This window comes from Branchiostoma belcheri, unplaced genomic scaffold (assembly GCF_001625305.1).
Source record: "Branchiostoma belcheri isolate BF01 breed outbred unplaced genomic scaffold, Haploidv18h27 scaffold36, whole genome shotgun sequence".
NCBI classification, from domain to species: domain Eukaryota; kingdom Metazoa; phylum Chordata; class Leptocardii; order Amphioxiformes; family Branchiostomatidae; genus Branchiostoma; species Branchiostoma belcheri.
In genome coordinates this window covers 1,032,609-1,054,902 of record NW_017803976.1, presented here as the reverse complement: position 1 = coordinate 1,054,902, position 22,294 = coordinate 1,032,609, and the positions used below count along the sequence as shown (strand labels likewise).

The 22,294-nt window shown below is 41.9% G+C and overlaps 2 protein-coding genes across 2 annotated transcripts; both read right to left on the bottom strand.

Moving 5' to 3' along the window:
* Positions 1–1,222: 1,222 nt before the first annotated feature.
* LOC109475975 (zinc finger protein 493-like) lies at positions 1,223–17,778 on the bottom strand. Its single transcript, XM_019776781.1, has 14 exons — positions 17,600–17,778; positions 16,151–16,352; positions 15,134–15,256; positions 12,729–13,304; positions 12,050–12,386; positions 11,607–11,719; positions 11,256–11,432; positions 10,325–10,527; positions 8,259–8,425; positions 7,675–7,842; positions 6,720–6,887; positions 5,420–5,573; positions 1,824–2,043; positions 1,223–1,480 (listed from the first exon to the last, which is right to left on the bottom strand). Exons 2-14 carry the CDS (start codon positions 16,346–16,348, stop codon positions 1,223–1,225), a joined length of 2,862 nt encoding a protein of 953 aa, XP_019632340.1. The 5' UTR covers positions 16,349–16,352; positions 17,600–17,778.
* A 590-nt stretch (positions 17,779–18,368) lies between these two features.
* LOC109476019 lies at positions 18,369–20,198 on the bottom strand. The gene is made up of 3 exons (XM_019776830.1): positions 20,066–20,198; positions 19,178–19,330; positions 18,369–18,811 (listed from the first exon to the last, which is right to left on the bottom strand). Exons 1-3 carry the CDS (start codon positions 20,111–20,113, stop codon positions 18,578–18,580), a joined length of 435 nt encoding a protein of 144 aa, XP_019632389.1. The 5' UTR covers positions 20,114–20,198; the 3' UTR covers positions 18,369–18,577.
* Positions 20,199–22,294: the final 2,096 nt, after the last annotated feature.

The window sequence follows — 22,294 nt, the reverse complement described above, 5'->3', positions numbered from 1 at the left end:
AAAAATGCAAAAATCAAACAAAACTGATACGGATCTAAACCATCTCCATTTGCAGAATTGTATCAAAACAAAACTTAAAATAAAATTCTATCATGGAAGTTGTGCATATATTCCACAGTATCCTTCGGTATGATATACATATACCAAGACAAGCAATTTTTCTTCTTTCTAGTGCAATCATTATTAACACTGTTTGGCATAACTTCTTAAATAGCAACACAGTTCACCAAAACATTGCCATCAGTTCAAGCACAAATGTTACAGAAATTGAGCACCTCTTTAACATACAGTATAAAATGTTGAATAAAACTCATAGTAAGGCCACACCAATTTAATTTGTTGGTTCTCAGATTTTTTCAGAAAAAAATATGAAGCGACAGGGCGAAAAAAATAAAAATAAAAACAGGTCTAGTCATCCTATCATAGGCTTAAATGCTACAAAATGAGCCATGAAGTCAACACAAAAGGCTGGGTTAAAATTTAAACATTGAATTTTGAACTTTTAATCAAACCACTGCAATGATAGATGGGAAAACTGTAACAACTAGGAAGAAAAGGACTTTCCTCAACTGTTGGGGGGCAAAACATGAGCATTTTTCAGTTGATTCAGGACCAGAATCAAATTTTTTTTTTTGCAAATCAGAAAAAAACGAAGAGGCGAATCCGAGAACCAACAAATTAAATTGGTGTGGCCTAAACATATACGTCTTTACCATGGAACACGAACTATTTCATCTGAGATGGCCATCCAGGCCTGAAATAAGATAGAAAACACTAAAAGAAACACATTCACTCATAAACAATTGTTAATTGCACACTATGGCACAAGAGGTGGTTTCCAAAACAAGTCTTAAGTGCTTGGTGCCAGTATAACATGATTTTGATCAGTACAGTTAAGTTTGACTGTCAAGATATAAAGTTTCAGGAAGATATGCAACTGAACATACAACATTTCTTACATTTACACGTATATTATTACAATTTAACATAAGTTTGTATACAGTACGATACATTGTCAAGCTCATGGTTTGACAAGCTTGCACTATATTTTGACTCGATTTGACTCTGAAACCAATCAGTGATGTCGTCTCACTGCTGCTGTAGCTGTTGCTGCATGTAATACCTCTCCTCATTGGTTGGATTGAGCATGAGCTGGGGTACAATAGAGGGGATGTAGAGCCCCCCACCCTGGTGGCTTGTGGGCACACCCCCCATCCCCACGTCATACCCCTGGTGGTGCTGGAGGTGGTGGGGCTGGGGAGGGGGGGCATGTGTGGGGAGGGGGCGTGGGGGAGGGGTGGGGCATGTCTGCCCGGGGGTGTGGGGAGATGGTGGGGGTCTGACTGATGGTGCTGACAGGGATGGTGAGGCTGCCGTAGGACCGCGCCATGGCGGCGGGGGTGTTGAAGGTCTGCACAGGGGGATAGGACCCCGGCTGCTGCTGCTGAGGCTGGGGGGGTGGTGGGGGCTGCTGGGGGATCTGTACAGAATAGTTTTAAAAAACTACTTTAGTCATAGGTTTGGAATAAATGTAGGTATGGCACACAACTACTTTCATACTATTCTAAGGTATGAAGCTGACAATACTACTTAACAAACTACTGTAACAAAGAAACAAGGAAAACAACACTTAAATCAGTCAAGGGACATGCGGTCTAGAAATACCGGCTAGAAATAGAATACATGTAGTTAGAGCATACAAGGCTTGCATAACAATGAGGATCAAAATTTGAAAAAAAAAAGGACTCTAATGTCTGTCCAAAATACAAAGAATTTGACAGTTCAGCAAAAGCACTCCTACATATACAGATACAGATACATACCTGTGGAGGTGGTGGAGTCTGTGTGAGCACAGTTGGGACAGGAGCCTTGTTGTAAGAGATGGTCTCCTTAGGTTTGCGGGGGGCACGAGGTGCCTTGGGCACGGCGGCACCAGCGCTCTCCTTGGCGTGCTGTTTCTTGTGGTCCTTGAGTTTGTCAGAGCGAGTGTAGCCCTTCCCACAGATGTCACACACATGGGGGAACTCTCCTGTGTGGGTGTATCTGGTCAAACAATACTAGAGTTAGGGTTAAGAGTAGTGCTGTGTACCTAAACCCACGTTCAGGTCCAGGTCGGGATTCAAGTCCAGATGTTTAAGTCTGAAACTAGTTACAGACATTCAGTTTTTTTGGGACTTGAACGTAAACATTTTTACAAGTCCAGAACTACATGTAGTTCCAGCAAACTTGTACACAGCACTAGTTAAGAGTTAAATTTTTTATGGTCATTCAAATATTCAAAAAAGGATGAAGCAACAGGATAAATTCTCTGAGTCAGCATTTCAGATAGCATTCACTATCATCTAAGACTGACAAAAGATAGTGAATGCTACCTGAAACTGAGAATTTATCCAGCTGCTCGATTTATTTTTGCACTGGATGGAAAACCGAATTTCCACAAGTTTCCAAGCTGGGACACGTTGGTGAAACCTGACATGTCCCAGCCGTGTACATAAGTTTCCACGGGTGCCCCATCTCGGCGTGTCCAATGTAGGAAACTCGTGCACACAATGGGACACGCGAAGTGTCCGGGATTTCCCACTGTGGGAAACGTCTCGTGTCCTGACTAATTATCGTCACAATGGAGTATCCAAGAAAATAGGTATGGCAATCTATAAGCAGTTTTGTTTTGTTTTTTTACACATATTGCCATGGGACTTTGCGAGTCTGGCTTTACATAGCAGACTATTTTGCGTCCGCACCAGGCTACTAGTATATAGATTGACCGCCGCTAAAGAATCTAGCAGGATATGCAAAGCTTGAAATGAACGCCGGGGTCTAAGAGTTTCCTGAAGTTTATACTTAGTACATGTCGTTAACGTTTTCTGTACATCCATTCTGCGCATGGATGTACAATAGAAATAATTATCACTCCGCTTTAGTAAATTTTCTGCTAGAAATGGCGTGAACCCCTGATACATTTTGGCGTATACTATCGGTAAATCAAGAAAGCATGCCGACGGACGCCGATAGGGTGTTAGATAAAAATTTACAACACGTTGTTGTGAACGAAAAGAAATAGCTGAAGATAATAAACTAAAGACTTGATCACGCGCGATCGTCTGTAGCGCGTTTTGTTTTGGGTGCCAAATTATAAACTCAGCCTAGAAGTGCAGGGGACGTGCAATTTTGAAATTTCTACTGCAAAAATTATGTTTATTAGTGGAAGTCATAAGTGATCATGGTTAGTATTTTTTGGTTTAACTAAGAGATACTAGTATTGTAATGCTTCGCAGTATTTTTCCGATGTACTAGTATCTGTTTCCAAACTTACTTGAATATTACCATGTCGACTAAACCCTTGCTAACTAACAATGTACAGATTTCTTTGTCTGGTAGCTCGGCTTTCTGCATAAATTAACGCCGTATTATGTCGGCGCCATATTGGATCTACGGTATATAATAGGCAAAAAAAACACAATTACTGGTCAGAATTTTCCCAAACTAAGCTATTGGATAACCTCGACCTTGATATATTTCACTTGCAAACATGTCCGTTTTCGTTGGTGATGAGGGAGACCCCCTTGGCGTTTTTCAAATATGTGCCCACTGTTGTGTAAAAATGATTTTTTGAAAGAGACAAAAGATGCTAGGTTTACCAATGGTTTACCTGTACCAAGGACATTATACACACATGTGTATAATGTCCTTACCTGTACGTTGTTGTTAGATGTGTATTGTGGTGTAATGGTCAGACGAGATGGCGTCTATGTTTAAAAATATCCCTGTTTACCATGTTTGGTTTTTGTAAAGGAGCCTTAATTTAACTTCCTTGTTTTCATTTCATTTTCTTGAACAAGAAGTTGTAAACATTACACAGGTAAACTGCATATGTACATGTATTATGTGTTACGCATATGCAGACGGCGCATTTTGGCGTAAGATTAGCCTATAGAGTTTATTGTTGTTTAAGCTTTATAGCGTGAATCTTTTTCACAATAGACAACCGGGACATTTCACAGCCCTTTGTGTCGGTCGTTATTCTTGCAGTGATCTGTAAACCATAACAGCCAATTGCATGCATTTCTTCTTGTATGTGGTTTGAAAAGGGGGCCAATCAACGCTCGCGCTCTATTTTTGAAATCTGTCAGTTAGCACGCTGGGTTGTGTAACGTGCATTCTACAGTTCTCCTGGACACAAAGCAACACGCTAGGACTTAGTGAGAGACTGGAAAATTTGTCTACATCAACACCGAGGAATATCGACATGGCGTAATTCTACGTTTACTTGTAGCTGTTTCCTAGCGTCTACCAGGCACCGGGAAGCGGCTGGAACCGAAGCGGCAAACTGTTTTCTCCAGCAGCACCAACTACCTTGGCATGCTATCTCTCCATTGGGCCGATTTCTAATCTTTCCAGCCGCTTCTCGAAGCCTGGTAGAGACTAGCTGTTTCCAGGACAAGAACGCCGCGGGACATTGGCAATACGAACTGGGACTAGACTTCTCTCCAGACAGAGGTTGATTGTGAACTTCAGTCTATGTCCCGTTTTTTTTAAGCCGGTAGCCTACCCTAGGGAGACTAGGCAAGACGAGCTGAGGAAGGATTCCAAGGACTGGAGACTCATATCTGCTCCCGAGACTGTCATCGTCTACATGCCATACGTGGAAGGACTAACAGGCCAAGATCTACAGTTTGTTTCAGATGAGCCTGTTCTGAGAGACTCGCCAAAGCACACTGGAAATTTGGGAGGTGCATAAAATACATACAGATCAGAACCTCCTGATGACCAGTTCGCAAAAAAAAAAAAACAGCCACAAACACACACTCACACAAAGCCCAAGCACCATTTACAACTAATAAAGGCAACAAAAATATCAAAACAGGGGGGTGGGGGAGGGGTAAAGGGGGATAGGAGGCCATGATGCTACTTTCCATTACAAAAGGTATATTTGAGGGGTGTGTCGGCTGGGCTCGCGCATGCGCATTTGGTTTCACCAAGTGGGGATAATTGCCGCTAAATTATGCATAAGTCATTCGTGGAACAAAGGCAAACACCTGAAGTTTCCATACGTGTACACAGATATCCCGACGATGTGCACGCAAATTTCCACCATAGGACACGAAATGGAAATCTGAGCGGTCCGTTTCCCACGTTTTCTACAAGTTTCCCACAGCGGACACGCCGCGTGTGCACCTTGGAAATCAGTGGAAACTCGCGGAAACGTCGGATTTCCTAGCGAGTATCCACAGATATCCACGAGGGAAATCTCGGTTTTCGTCTGGTGTTGATTATGATTTCATTCTCACCTTATGGTTGAACACTGCTCATTGCTAAGAATGTATGAGAGCCTACAGCTAAGCATATACAGAAATATACTGCACAAAGAGGTACTGATGTATTTGAAGCAGAGCTAGCACATAGTTCAGCGAGATTTCACCTGTGGCGTTTGAGTTGGTTGGATGCCCTGAACCTGCGTTTGCAGAAGTCACACTGGTGAGGGCGCTCGTCTGTGTGGATCTTCTTATGTTCCCTCAGTTGGGAGGAGTAACAGAACGCTGAGCCACACACGTCACACACAAACGGCTTTTCTCCTGTCAGGAAAATAGAACAAATCTTTTAAAAATCATTTCAAAATATATCACATGTTAGCCATCAAAAAAGATTTTTCTAGGAGCTTTGAAAAATATTTTTGAAACATTTCCAGATTTTTTGGAAAAATTTTGAGATTTTTGTAAAAATGCTGTTATACATGATTGCAGACTATTGGTTTGAAATTGTTTGAAGACTTGAATCTGGAATATTTTAATATATGGCTATCACAACAGATACCAATTTCTAAAAAGTGCACTGTGTATTTTTCCTTGTTTTTCTGTTAGAAACCGTTACAGAAAAGGAATGTGTAAGGAAAGATGACAATTTCGACGATAACATATATGTATATATTTGTAGAGTATTTTTGTTTCAACCCATGATGATGATCAAAATGTCCAGTATATATGTTACAAATTTTGAAATACTGAAACCCTGTTTCGAAGTAAATTGTACATTGTTGTTGGAAGTTAAAAACATCATATTTGATGACAGTTATAGCCTGGAGTCCAGCCTTGTTAGCTTTCATCCGCTCCCCAAGATCCGTAATACCACGGGTATCTGCTATAGCACCAGCTATGTAACGGATCTTGGGGAGCAGACTCAAGCTAACAAGGCTGGACTCCAGGCTGTGACAGTTAACATTCTCCCTGCTACCTAACACTTGAAACAATAGAAAGTTGGTAGGAAAATGGCCAGTGTGCTGAAGGTTAAAAATCAGACTAGTTCCTAATTATGCAGCAAGTTTAAACTGTAATTTCCAACACAAGAAATTGGACTCACCCAAATTTTCGACTGTACAACTCCAGTCTTTGTCAAGGAATGAGCAATCCACCGCTTCCGTGACGTCACGCAGATAACACACGTGACTCCGTGAGCAGTGGATCATAGGTTGCATCTACATCAGGCCATCTACATCAGGGCATTACGACCATCCCTCAATAGAGACGGGGGGCGCCACAGACTTTCTGCAACCTATGATCCACTGCTCATGGAGTCACGTGTGTTACCTGCGTGACGTCACGGAAGCGGTGGATTGCTCATTCCTTGACAAAGACTGGAGTTGTACAGTCGAAAATATGGGTGAGTCCAATTTCTTGTGTTGGAAATTACAGTTTAAACTTGCTGCATATAGACCAGTTCCGGACCTGTGTGAATGCGCCTGTGCCTGGTCATCTCTCCGTGGTACACAAAGCCCTTCCCACAGTCGGGACAGACAAACGGTTTCATCCCGGAGTGCAGCTTGACATGGCGGATCAGCGCCGACTGGTTGTGATACCGCTTCCCACACTCCTTACACTCATATGGCATCTCACCTGGAATATGGAAAATAATACAGTTATCATAACATTTCTTAATGCAAGGAAAGGAACTTATTCATATATATTCTGATATTAAATTGCAGCAATTAAAGAGGTTAACTCTTTCCCTGACATACATGATTGTGTATTCATATTTGAGACATTCAAAAATGGAAAGCTTTGAGTTGAAGTGACTATCTCAAGATTCTCTGCACGCATACAATGGATGTAGTACAATCTTAACTACAGAGAGTGTGAAATAAAGAGAAATAGAGTGAAATGGAACAAACTACAAGTGAAAAAATGACGTACATCAAGAATTTCGCTTCATTTCACACTTTCTCTGTGGTACACCTCCATCCTCCCAGATCTAAATAGGCACACATTAGGCCATGTTGATTTGATTATATGGATGACATCCGCGCGCGCATGAATTTTCGGCCGTTTCCAAAAAAAAAAAAAGTTTCCAACCACACTTTAAATTGTACGAAACAGATGCAAAATGAGCAAATATGTACCGAAAGTTGCAAAAAAAATATTTGAAAACGATTCCAATGTCATAGAATGCCAAAATCAAACAAAAAAACTAAAATGCAAAGAAATGAATTTAAAGAGTAGATTATTCGCCATACCATACTCTGTGTCATTTGTTCGACCTTCATAACAACGTAGATTTCATGAAAGCAACTTTTTTTTTTGCAAAACTTTTTTTTTATTCGCGCGCTCGCATCAGTTTTGGGGTTCCCAGAGGATGTCATCCGTATAATCAAATCAACATGGCCTTACTGCCCGTTACATGTACCTGTATGTAGAAGTTTGTGTGTCTTGAGTGAGTTAGGGTAGGTGAAGGCTGCTCCACACACATCACACAGGAAAGGTTTCTCCCCACTGTGCCTCAGCTTGTGCACCTTCAGACTGTTGGACTCCGCAAACTTAGCATCACACTGGTCACAGGCGTATGGCTTCTCTCCTGGTCAACGGAAAATGTTGGTGAGAAGCAGCAAAGGTAAAATCTTTAAGTAGTTCTACAGCCTTTTTGATGCCACTGGGGCAGTGTTTAGGGCACAGTATTTGAAAGCAGAGCCCATCCCTCTACCTTCAATCTCCTTCAAAACACCCAATGTTCTCTCATATTTCTCACAAAAAAGAATACTTTCAATCAATGTGGTGGATATTGGACAAATTATCTCAATACTAGTATGTAGAATAAAGCCATAGAGCATTTGTAAATTTAAGTTATGCATGATGATGAAGCAAAAAATCATCATAGAAATTCATAAAAATCATGCAGACATTAATAAGCTTTTGAAGGAATAAGTAAACTGTCCGAAAACTTCTAACCCGTAAGATTTGGAAGAATCTTCATGATAAAGCGTTGTTTCTGACCTGTATGATGCCTTGTGTGGTTGTTGAGGCCAGCCTTGGTGAGGTACATCTTCCCACAGATCTCACACTGGTAGTCGTGTTTACGGTCGGGGATGTGGATCTCCTTGTGTTTGTTGAGACGTCCCACTGTCGGGAAGGTCATGTCACACTCACTACAGCCATAGGGCCTGGGGACAAGATGTTACAGCAATATTAGAACTTCAACACCAATTCACATTTACATTGTCCATGTGTGTTTGAAAAAAAAACACATCGTGTCAAAACCAAGTTTGCCTTTATTTCACACATATGGAGTCTAATTTCAGTTCACATTTTAGTAATGTAGCGATCGAAAATTATTGCAAGGCTCATATAACGGCCATGGTGGGGTGGTGTTACGGCCGTGGTGCTTAGCGGGTTACGGCCTTCCGCGACCGCTATCAGCGGTGTTGATAGCCGGCAAGACCGGAATGGGGTGACCGCTGACCGCGTCAGACAGGTGACCACTATAGACACAATTCTTAATGCTTACGTCAATGGGAAAAATTCAAGGGACTGGCAAAAACTGACCAATATGGCCAAGTGTCCACTATACAGGGGTGACTGCTAGTACCACCCTCCCGAGCAGGGTGTAGTGGCTCGGCCCCGAAGTGTCCTCCCTCACTACACCCTGCCAGTCCTGATTCGATTTGAGCCTCCAGCCCAGGAAGTCTATACATATTAATGAGCTTGCCTTATTTGGCACATGCTCTATTTTGAGACTGCAGCTCTGCCGCTGCTCTGGCTGCGGCTGGAAAGCCCAGCATGTAGCACAGACTTTTCCCTCCGCCTGTCCTCACACTAAGGAACACGTCTCGTCCATCAAGCAGTCCCTGCAGCGTGCTTTTTTGGTGTTCGTGAAGCTGTTTGACGCCGAAAAAGTCTTGCACGGCTGAGAAAACATTACCAGCCGCCATTACAGGAAACCCAAACCAGCGATGTAAGACGTAACGTGATTGGCTGTCGGATTCCCAACGACCTTTGCCCTTAGCTTTCCAGAAGTCAAAGCTGTGTCTCTGATTGGCTGACAGCTTGTTATAGGCTTCCTGGGCTGGAGGCTCAAATCGAATCAGGACTGGCAGGGTGTAGTGAGGGAGGACACTTCGGGGCCGAGCCACTACACCCTGCTCGGGAGGGTGGCTAGTACAGGTTTGACTGTAGTGTTCTCGTAGTATTTGTGCACAGACATGGCATCACTTCACACTTTCACTAGTCCAAAGTTCCACAACTCAACTTATCAAAGTATTTTTGTGCATAGAAAGATGAAAGTAAGAAATCAGCTTGTCAGTCATAACCACCAAGGAAAAGGAAGGATGCCAGGAATCTTGCCAGGAATCAAACCAGTGACCTCTTGATCTGGTGTCCACTAGCCTAACCACTCAGCCATTCAGTAGCACACAAAGTCATGAGACCTTGCCCCTTGAAGTAGACCAAAGATCCAACATATCAACATCACAATGAGTTAGAACATCGGCAGAATGTACTGCACCTGCATGAAACCTGTAATGTACAATGTACTGTGCACAGCACTTCAGTAGAACGTCTCATATGAGGTCGTATTTGTGCATATATGGTTAACATCTCGTCTGTAGTTTCCAAACCTTATGTCAAAAAATATATTGTCTGCAATGGGCAAAATTCTGATACAACGGTGACCAAACATCCAATGAAAACTGTGAAAGTCAGGGTTCCGTGCAGGCCCAGTACATTCAAAGCTTTCTAAGCTAGTACAAAGAGCAAGGCTGAGGTGGCTAGGCCACATATCTAGAATACCAAGACAAAGACTGCCAAAAGTGGTGTTAACGTGGTGTCCACAAGGAAAAAGGAAGAGGGGTGGGCAAAGTATGACGTGGAGAAAAACAGTGGAAAGAGGCCTTGCAGTGATGGGTTGCGAATGGGAGGGGGCGCAACAAGCCGCGCAAGATAGAGACAGATGGAGAACAATGATGTCACGCCTCAGCGGTAGCTGATATGCGGTGGAGCGGTAGGTAGGTAGGTAGGTAGTACATTCTGCCAATGTGCTATATGAGTTGTAACAGAAGAATAACCTGTAATTTTTGTGGTCTGTCTGCATGTGAACCCTCATCATGGCAGGTCTGGGGAAGGTTTTGTCACACAGCTCACAGGTGGACAGTCTGTGGGCCTGCTCCTTGTGCATCTTCCTGATGTGGCGAGACAGGGCGTGCAGCTTCACAAAACTGGCACCACAGTTGTCACACTTGTAGGGACAGTTCTTCCTGTCTGCATGGACCTGTGGTGAGAAAGAATTAGTCAAAAGTTAAAACCCTTCCGACACCTTTTCTATTGACATTTAGGCCTCACCGACTTAATTTTATGGATGACATCCGCGAGCTGACTGATTTTTGCCTGTTCTCAAAAAAAGGTCACGTCCCCCAAGGCTCTGGCCTGGCTCTAGGCCTTGGTAGTCCATGATAGTTAGCAACAATACGGAGCTGGCAGAAACTCTGGAGGATGGCACCCAGGCTACCGAAGCTCCACGACTCAAGACCTTAGTACATTGAGTACATACGTACAGTGCCGATTCATAAATTCTGCAAAAACCAGCATGTGCTGGCTTGTAGTATACGTCGCTATGTACTGCTGCAAATTCACAATACCAGCTTTATATTCCTGTGGTTTAGTAGCATTTTTATTTTTTGTCGGAAATTTTTTTGGGTCTTCAGAGGATGTTATCCATAAAATTAAGTCCGTAACAGAAGACTATTTTCTTTTCAAGATCTCAACCAAGAGACCAGACTGCAAGGTTTAAACCACTCAAACTCCTACACTTTTCAATAAGTGTGGTGGTTCTTTAACATGTTTGAGGTGTGGCTCTCTGCAAACACAGGACCTCCGACCTCCAGATTTACATCCACCTAAGAGAACTTCCCCACCCCCGCTGAGTGAGGAAATAGGTGTAAAGTGCCTTTCCTAAGGGCAAAACACAAAAGTAATCAGGAATCACAGTAGTTTTCTAACCTTGTGGTGATCTGAGAGGTGCCCCCGCTGCTTGAACTTTGCCCCACAGACGTCACACTCGTAGGGTCGCTCGAACGTATGGTGTGTGCGAATGTGCTGCTTCATGTTGCAGGTGCTGGAGCACACCTTGTCACAGTAGTTACACCTGTACACCCTCACAGCTACACCTCCTTCCACCTGTTGGGAATAGACATTTACATCAACATCCATATTTGCATAGAATACTTCAAATTCTCTCACTGTTAAACAGGTAAGGGTAGTCCAAAGATTTTCGAGGCTGTAGGTTCAGAAATAGGTTTAGGGTAAAGATTTCTAGGAATCTGTACATCTACGGTAATTTTCAATCTTCACCTTCATAGTACTTGTGGTCCACTGTACTTCCATGCCATCCTTAGGCTTTGGTCCTCTCTTCTTTCTCAAAACCACTCCAGTTCTTCCAGGGGGCTTGCTCCCTTTCCTTCCCCCTGGATAAAATAAAAAGAAAATTGATTACTATTTTGTCCACACGTCAAATATTGTTAGTCATTACACCTTCATGTTGCCTTCATATGGTACCATCATCTGTAAGATTTATCAAATCTTAAACGTTGCTGAATATGAATGTGTGTGTTATTACTTCTTTCTTTCTGTTACATACTAAGTATCATTTTACATGTATGTGCATATCTGTATAGTGAAAATAGGGAGATCTGGCAACATCCATTCTTCATTTAGATTCCCTTACCAAAGACAGCTTTACTGTTCAAAACAAAGTATGCGAAGGCAAAGGGATGTTCAAAGGATATCTAACTTGCCTGGGGGTTTCCAATCCTTATCTGTATCATCTTCGTCTCCTTCCTCCTCCTCCAAATTTTCTTCTTCCAGCTCCTCCTCTACTTCTTCCTCCTCTTCCTCCTCCTCCTCTTGGTCTTCTTCCTGTTCTTCCTCCTGGATTTCCTCCCTGGGTTTTATGGCCTCTTCCTTTTTCAGCACCTCGGGGGTGTTTCCCCTCTTCTTGACTTTGATGGCCTCCTTCAGCTCTGCTTTTGTCTTACTGCGGAGGGAACCTTTCTTGGTGGTTGTGTATGTGGGATGGACACTGTTCAGGTGCCTCTTCAAGGTAGCCTCATTAACAAACCCAGCTTCACAAACCTACAAAAGTGATGGGGAACAATTTAACTTATTACATATTACCAATACTGTACTTTTATGAGACTGGAAAAAAAGTAACTTGAGGTTTAATACCTGGTGCATGTTGTTGGAATGTTAAAATCCAAACACCTTGGATCCAATAAGCCTTACTTTAATTATGTGCTTCAATCTGTACTGTTTTAAAATGTGACAAGCATTGCATCAACTTTTTTAATGTACTTGGACCTTATACATCAGCCTTTTGGCTGCCAGAAGGATTGTGTTATTGTCCTTACAAGTAGACCAGTCATTCAAACAGTAACTTCATACATGACAACAGTACTACTACTCTGCCAGACCTACCGGACACTTGATAGACCTGTCCTCCTTCTGGTTGTGCAGTTTCATGTGGCCTGACAGGTGTCCCTGCTGGATGAAGCGAGCCTTACACACCGGGCACTCGTACGGTCTTTCTTTAGAGTGCGTGCGGAAGTGCTGCCGCAGCTCCCCCATCCCCTTAAAGGGCTTGTCGCACGTTGGACAGTACAGGATCTTCAGTGTGCGCGTGGAGTCGAGGTGGACTATGGATGTTCTGATACTGCCCAGCTCGCTGTCCTTCTCTTCTGTCTTCTCTGGAGTTTGAGGTGTTTCCGGTAACGATGCGTCGTTGTCATCGTCAGAAACGTCCTCGAACCCGACGTCGACGGGGTCGTAGGTCCGCTGAGAGGAGGCACTCGTCTCGCCCAGGCTGTTCGCTTCCGTAGCGTCCAGGTGACCTCTGGTGTCTGACCTCTGACCCTCCTGTGACCCCAGACTGAGAAGCTGTGCAGCCATGGAGGCTGTGGACTCGTGGAGGTCAAGGTTACCGGCGCTGTGACCTTGAACCTGAGACTTGAACTGCTGGGAACACAGATTCAGCACTGCCTTCATGTGCAGGACCTACACATAACACAAATAAAAAAAAATCAGTAAAAACTGCTATTCTTTGGGCAAAAAGGAGCAATTTGCCATAAATGGTGCCTTTCATATACAAAGGAACAAAGGCCTTTACTCCTCAGTCCAAAAACCACATGGCCGAAGACTACCTCAAAACTAATTCCCCTGGGAATGCATTCGTGAAATTTTTACCTTCGCCAAGAAGGTTATGTTTTCAGGGGCGTTCGTGTATGTGTGTGTGTGTCTGTCTGTCAACACGATAACTTGAGAAGGCCTTGATGGATTGTCTTGATACTTGGTAGGTGGGTAGGTCTTGATGAGACCTCGAAATGATTAGATTTTGGACCCCCTAGCAGCTTGTTATGGTACTGCAGCTGAACTTCCGGTTTTGATATCTCATGATCTAGACATGCTATGGTGTTGAAATTTGGATGGTAGGTAGCTCTTGTGCTGGGGAAGAAGTGACGTGAGTTTAGGCCCCCTAGCGGCTTGCTCTGGAACTGCAGGGATATATTCTTGAAAATATTCAAAAAGGGATAACTCAAGAACCGGTGGACGGATCGTCGTGATTTTTGTTATGTAGGTAGCTTACTTGATGCTTAATATAATTATGTGACAATTATGCAAATATGGATGTAATTTGCATAATTTATGGGGAAATTCTATAAATCATCTGCATTCCATGATAGGACAATTGAAGCTTGTGACATTGGTAATTGACAACGAGAGAAACACAGGAAGATATTGATTATGTTAATAATGACCTAATTTGCATAATTAATTAGAAAATTTTATAATTATGTAATGATAACTGCCTGGAATTTCATACTTGTGGTATTTGAAAGTTAAATTGAGGTGAACATCATTAAACATAATTTATTCAAATCAGGACCTCGTTTGCATAATTTATTAGGAAATGCTAGAATGCATTGTTTGTTAATATAAGACTGTCTTTTGGTTGAGATTATGATAAAATGATATAATTCATGAAAATTAGGTTCCTATTTCTTAAATCAGGGGGGAATAATCTAATCTATAATTTGTCAGTCATAAAGATTAACATCATTTGGCGAAGGTATGAGATCGGGGAACTCTAGTCTAAATTCTTTCTGATTGATCGTAATATACTGTTAAAAAAATGCCTCCACCCCTGTGGCATCGCCAAAAAATGTTCTTACAACTTCTATCAAACAATTTGCATGAAAATTACATTCATCTTTGTTACAGGAAAATAAGTATAGATTGTTTCTACCTTGATAAAGTGCCTAAAGCTGCATTGCCCAAAAAATGTTAATAACTTAATGTCTCCGATTCTTGTATCCAACAACTTGTACTTGCTATATCACTATTAGGCCACACCAATTTAATTTCTTGGTTAACGGATTTTTCTAGAAAAATAATGGAGCGGGCGGGCGAAAAAAAAAGAAAAATAAAAACTGGCCTAGGCATCCTATTATGGCCCAAAATGGTACGATAGGAGCCATGAAGTCAACACACCAGGCTGGTTCAAAATTTAAACAATGAATTTTGAACTTTTAATGATGCTACTGCATTGAAAGATGGAATGACTGTAACAAGTAGTAAGAAAAGGACTGTTTTCAACTGTTCAGGGCAAAATATGAGCATTTTGCAGTTGATTCTGAATTTTTATTTTTATTTGCAAATCAGAAAAAAATGAAGCGGCGAATCCGTTAACCAAGAAATTAAATTGGTGTGGCCTTAGGCACCACAAACCATAACTACTATAAGAATAACTTTACAGCTAGACTAAATAATAGGTGGCCTTCAATCAGTAATTTTAACCAAAATGATGGTGAACATATTTCATTCACCTGGGCGGTTTCGTAAATGGCATCCATCCTGTCAGAGTTGAGGTCCAGTTTGGCAGTGTACATGTAGTCCAGCACATCATGGAACCCTGCTGCACTCACCTCAGTCAGTTCTACCTCCAGCACCTGGGGCAGAGAAATCATTCAGGGTCAGACCGGTCAGTCATTTACAAAGTGTAATGTTAATGTAATGTTAGCACTGACTGCTATAGTCAGGGTCGATCAAAAAAAATAAAAACAGCTGATTAAGTACTAGTGCTGCATACCGGTTCACTGGACTTGGATCCGGACTTGTAAAAATGTTTAGGTTCAAGTCCAAAAAACCTAAAAGTCAAGAACCGAGTCCGGACTCATTACCATAAAAGACCATTTCACAAACCCCTTTTCTTTCCAAACCACCTAAAACCTTCCGTAGATTGCAAAAACTTTGCTGCAAAATGAAGAAAACATTGCCATTGGGCATCGTCAAGTGTCAGCCTCCATGTTATGTGGCCAAAATTTCACCCAGACAATATTGCGAGGTTGCCAACATGCAATTTTGTACATGCCATGGGTTTAGGTCCGGACTTACAAGTCCGGAACTGAACCTAAACCTCTGGACTTGAATCCGGACCTGAACCTAAATGTGGGTTTAGGTATGCAGCACTAATAAGTACAAGAAATCTTGGGAAAAAACAATTTCCAGGTAAAAATGTACATATTTCCAATCACGTCTTTGGGCCTAAAAATGGAAGTGTGATACCTTTTGGAAATTTTTTGGATCAAAATAGATGATCATGAAGAAACATCAAAGTAAACAGGATACAGGTATTTCTAAAATTTGCACAACTCCAGTCAGAAGCTCTGAAGAAGGTGTCTGACAGACACCGAAACGTCAGCAAGGTGAGAATTGTACCTGTTGTGTAAAAAGAAATACCTGTCTCCTAAGTTCTACCAACCTGATGAAATTATTTTCGGAAATCAAATCTTTTGTCCTCCCTTTCTCCTATCGGTGAGTGAAAATATAAATTATGCTCAAACCTTCTGTGGTTGGTCAAATCCTGCTGCGAAGTACGCGCTGCAGGCAGCCAGGACCCCCTTGTGTGCGGGGAAGCGCTGTCCCTCCACAATAACGGTGACGTCACACAGGTGACCGTGCTGGCGCTGCGTGTTCAGGCTGGACACGATGGACTGGAAGTGATCCAGCCCGTCAATATCCAACTCCTCCAGGGTTGCCATCTTCCTGTTTTACAACATTTATATTAACTAGAAAGGTAACATTTGCAAAGCAAATGCATGATGTTTACCTTGGCATATGGTCTGCTAGATGTTAATTCTCAAACACATTCACATATATGGTGACAGGAGTCTAAATCCCTCCTACTATAAAATTGCAACATGATGTAACCCAACACCTGAGTTACCATGGTGACAGACATCTGGTTCAGTCAGGTCAGAGGTCACTGTTTGGAGAAGAAGAAGAAGAGGAAACGTAGCAATAACAATAAGTTTTCCTTCAGTAAACGAGATTTCAAACTTGTTGGAAATATGCAATCCTCTGCTTCCTGAATTCCCTATGGATCACAGCCAGATTCTGAGACTTAAAATTGACCTGACTGTCACTCTGCCTGTCAATCTGGACAAACAGATACTAGTACACACACCCGCAGAGCTCAGCCAACTATAACAAATACAAGTATCACTTCTGTACCCAAAATTAAGAATCAAAATATCAAACTCCCAAAGGCTTTTCACTGTGAGTTAATGCGACTTCTTCTTGCATTTTTCTAAAAACAGTAAAAAGAAACATGCAGAAAATATTTCTTTGAACATATTAATGTTAAACTTGAAAAACAGGACATGACATAAAGAATACCAAAATGTCTCTGAGAATACTAAAAGATCATCTTTATAGTTTCATTGATTCTATTATAATTATAATATAACGGTTCTAACGTTATTTACTTCACACAATAATATTAAATATACTATACTTTACTTTGACATTCTTTAGTATATGCATTTATAGATGGCTTTGGGATTGAAAAGAACAACAATATCCTGTGCTGGTGTCCATGCAAAACTTTCTAAATGTAAACATATTGAATAACACTCATAACATTCTGAAATCCTTGCATGTGTTTTAGTTCACTAGCCATAACATTGACTGATGATAATCAATTTAAAACACTTCTAGCTTTTTGCCTCATTTCAAAGGTGTAAACTCTGTCATCATCATAATGAAAGGATTCCCTTTACCACTCTAATACATTGAAAATCCTGCAGGCGGGCACCGCCCATAAAAATATCCAAAATGGCCGCCTGAGAGAAATATGAACCTTACACACAAATGACACGATGACGTTACCCGTCGAAGGAAATGTTTGGGTGACGATCCCTACTTTCTTAGGGAAACACGCTCTTACTTTACTCGGTCCCAACAAGGTGATCCTCCAAAATTTTGCACAGAAACTTTAGCTATATACTCACACGTCCTGTTTTGATGCTTTTCGGGATATGAGCTCTATTTTCTGCACTTTTTGGCGTCGATAGCGGCTGGTTTCGCTGATCAATGGCCGTCCATGACGGTCCCAGAATGCACAGGGAAAATGGAATAGTCCATTAGGAGTTGTGCTGGGGGGACCTCGTTTGGGTGATTATCCAAAGTTTTTCCAACATAAACTATGAGTTTAGAAGTTAAATAATTTGTCGCAGTGTTTATGTAATGATCCGGTGGATGTCTTTTCGTTAAAAAGTTGTTGTACTTCTGTTAAATTATGTTTTTGATACTATGCAACACGTCCATTGCTGCAAAGAGTATAATTGATGTATTGACTAAATTTGTAGGGAAAAAAACTAAAAGCAAATGGCCCTGTTGCTGTCAATTTGTTAACAATCGAAAACGTCAACCATATCTAATTGGCATCGTTAATAAAGATTATGCTTTTTAATCCAATATCATTAAGCAGCGCCGCCTAGCGGTGTTAATTTGATACGCAGGAAAACATTTGCAAACCAACAGAACAACATCCTGTCCCATAACCGTTTGTTGCACCTGTACGTTCTCACACTTATTTACTTGGTCAGATGGCTACGTTTAGTCTAGAAAGTTCCTGTGAAAAATTTACTGTTTTTGCCCTTCTTTCACCTCATTAAAGAAATTACGAATTTAAGTTAATTAGTTCTTGGACACACTACACAAGTTGTCAGGCGCGAGTAACGTTGCATAGCACAAATATAAATGCGCAAAAGAAATACGTAATTTCAAGAATTTTAATGATACACAGCACAACTACACGTTGTTTTATTTCCCCAAGTTGCCAAACGTTTTGATGGTTGCGTATCTTTACATGACGTCGACGTCCTTTTTTTCTCACCCAACGTTTACACACATACGCGAGAAAAACACAAGGAATATATAATTTTCCATCATGTTTACTTGTAGAGAAAATCTCCCCCATTATCAAACTACTGTGGTATCATGATGCCCATGCCGTCTTGTTGTTCCATCCCCATGGGCATGGCAGGTGGGTACATGCCGTTGTTGTTCTCGTTCCAGGTGTCCCAGGCCTGCTGGATGTACTCAGGTGTGCGGCAGGTGCCGGTGGTGGGGTAGGCTCCCACTATCCCCGCCCAGCACCGCAGTCCGGTCTCACAGTGACACGGGCTGGAGCCGTACTGCAGGGAACACTGCTCACCGTCCTGTCAGTGTGAAGAAAAACGGTCCGAGGTTTATAACTAATAGACGCCTAGTTGAGGCTATAATAGTCTTGTCACAGGGCGGGCCAGTCTAATATGTGAGCGTTAAAGTACATTTACAAGTACAAGAAATTAAAGTGTCACAGTTACATTTTGTATGGCATATCTGACTTACCTTACTTTTTCACCGGCATGGCAGCTAATATACTTGTGTTTACATGTACATGTGAATTTTCGTCAATCCAAACTTTTAAAAAATTGCCTAAGCATTTTTCAACGGAGACTTTCTATAAATTTACTATCTATTGTACGTTGTTACACGTGTTAGTAGTACATTATAAACTGTCACGAAGTATCAGTTGTATTTACCTGAGCCATGGGTCCGCAGTACCCTGCAGTAGAGCCGGAGTTGTCCACAGGTTGGATGAAGAACATCTGTTCCGCCATGGGCCGGGCACTGTTCCACCAGCGGCAGCACTCCGTGGACAGGCAGTCTGCGTTCGAGTTACAGCCCGTCTGGGCCTGGAGGGAGGCACGAGAGATGTACAGGCGCTCAATGCAATTTTTAGGGCTTGAAGAACAGATTTTTTAAAGTCAATATTCTAGTCACTTATCTACATAATGAGTAGCCTGGGTACCATCCTGGTTAGTTTACGTCCGCTCACTCCGTTGGTGGGAGCGACTGTGGGAGCCTAACCAGGATGGTACCCAGGCTACATAATGAATTGAACACTTTCCCAATGTAGTGAATTGAAACAATACTTTCCCAATGTATTTGACATTCATTGGGCAAAATTACCTGAAATTGTGAAATCAAAAGGCTTCTGGTAGGATCCTGGGCTTATTTTGGGGTACCACCCAAAACAATAAAGGACTCATCTTGCAATTGGAACTTGTTTCTGCTCTGTTTTAAGACAATGTGCTGATATGGGGCACTATGTGTCATTATGATACAAATTGCTTTATTCAGAATATTAAATGTTTTCCCGCCCTGAAATTGCATCTGGTGCCTTTCAATTCGGCACCGTTATATTCGTCCAGGCCGTCGTACTATTCTCATTATCGTATAGAAGGCTATGAAAAAAACACAGGCAAGGTTCTATTAAAGGCAACCCTTTTCGTCGCAGGGTAGCTGAATTTTGAGGATGATCTATATATATGTACGAATATCCGAATAATTCCCTTGTATATTTTGCGATCCTACGGCAATGAATGTGACCAAACCCTTAATTATGGCAGTATGTTAAGTGAACGTACCTTGATCGACAAGACCTGGACAAAGAAGAGGACAGCGAATGCCAACATGTTGTAACGTTTCTACGACGTTTTCTGAAACTGTGAAATGGTCACTAGTGGCGCAGCTGAACAAGTACGGACGCTACGGAACTAATGAAGGGCACAAATAATCAAGCTTGCTGTTTATCTCAAACAAAGGGTTTGTTTTTGTCGACACAGGTAGTGATCATTCTATTTGTCGGTATATGTTGTACAGAAGTTTATTGCAAATTCATGCCCGGGGGCTAATTGCAGATTACAAACATAAAAGAACAATGAAACGTATAAAAATAACTAAAATATTCATGATAAAAGGTAGTTGTCTAGAGCTATAGCTATGTCTAAAACTATGTCTAAGGGGTTTGACTTCTCTTTTTTAGACCATGGAAGACGTAATGTCCCACCTTTTCTAAAATTTGTGGGTTTTGGGAAGTTAAAAGAAGAATAGTTTTTTCTTTGTCTGTAAGTTTAGTAAAATTGGGATAAATTGTAGAAGTTTGAATAGTTAACTCATTTTGAGCGTTGCTATGAAAGGAACAATTTGAGATAAAGTGTATTTCGTCTTCCACAGCCTTTGCATTACAATATTTACAAATTCTTTCACATACAGTTGTACTCTGAGTTGTATTTATAGGGCGGGACGACTACATGTACTTTCCTTTTACAGACTTTACAGTCATTGTAACATTCTCGTTTGTAAATTCTTCATAAGCACTTTATGTCATAGCAGAAAGCTTGGCAAAGATGATTACAAACAACGAGTTGCCCCGTAGAAGTCCATTTGCGTCAGAAGGCGTGCCTTCCGCCCCGCGATGTTCTACAAATATTAGATTGTCAGAGTACCGCGGAAATATGACCTTCCCACAGCGCCACCTATTGAATAGATGCGGGATAACAAGTCCCCAAATCTGAAGTCATCACCAGGCATGTCCCTAACATATTCTGTCACCATATCATACCATGTCAACGCTTCGTCAAAATATACATATGAAACAAGCAACGATCACCTTTTTCCCAATTTAAGCGATCTTCACGTGGCCCTTTCAAATGGTTTGCCTCCCTCTACATTCTGAAGAACTGTCTTATATTACAACTTGCCTTGTAACATTTAATAATCAGAAATATTCACATGTTGATGTAATGAATTGTACAATGTGTACTTCAATGGTTGTTTTGAAAGCTCCTCTACAAATTGTGACAGCCTATCCCTGACACAATTCCAGTTTGAGTGGACCGGTAGAGAACAGTCGTGTCAAGGAAACCTCTATCCCAGTGTATTCCGGATTAGGCCACACCAAGTAAATTTTATGGATGACGTCCTTTGGAGACCCTAAATCTAATGCGAGAGGGCGAAAAAAAAAAAAACAGAAAGGCCCTGAAAAACAAGATGCCTAGATTAGAAATATACTAAGAGACGACAAATGTTAGGACACAAATTGAATGAGGTGACACAGTGTAACAAGCAAGAAGTCGTTTATTCATCATCAAAAAAGCAATGAATCAGGTGGAACAGCAGTTGTCGTCCAGTCCTGTTTCTTTCATCACATTTTTGCAGGCCTGCAGAAACAAAGCGTGCTCTTTACCCATTTCGCGTTACGGGGTTTACGTCAATCTATTTGTGGCACTGTCGTGACTCTTTGGTCATAGTTACAGGAAGCGGAATTTACTTTTTTTTTCTAGGAACAGGCCAAAATCAATGCGCGCGCGGACGTCATCCATAAAATTTACTTGGTGTGGCCTTACTGTAAGGGGTTTACCCCCGGCTCCGGTTGAAAAGACCGTTGGCTGAGAAAGCGTGGCTCCGTGAAGTTAAGGTTAAATGGTGCGTGGAGTGAGACATTTCTTGTGGTACCACCTGCCAGAGCGCGCCCAGTGCCCCTGCTGAACCCCGCGTTTGGAAACAAATTCTCGTCTAGTTTGCCGGCAAACCTGTGGGGAAGGGAAAACTGGCGGGAAATACCGCTGGAGTGGGGCCCGTCATGTTGATGGGAAACATTTGTCCGACTAGCCTCCTGTGCAGACGTTTCTAGTAGCGACTTGAGTTGTTTTCTACGAATTTGAGAGCTGCTGTACATTTTTAGTAGACAGTAAATCATTCTTTATCATTTCTGTATCGGAGGGATAACTGTATGCAGCCCTCATACAGGCCCCATACATTCTCTCCAAGCAGAGGTTTGGGTTTTTGGGGTATTTTTAGTCGTGTTTTTAGGC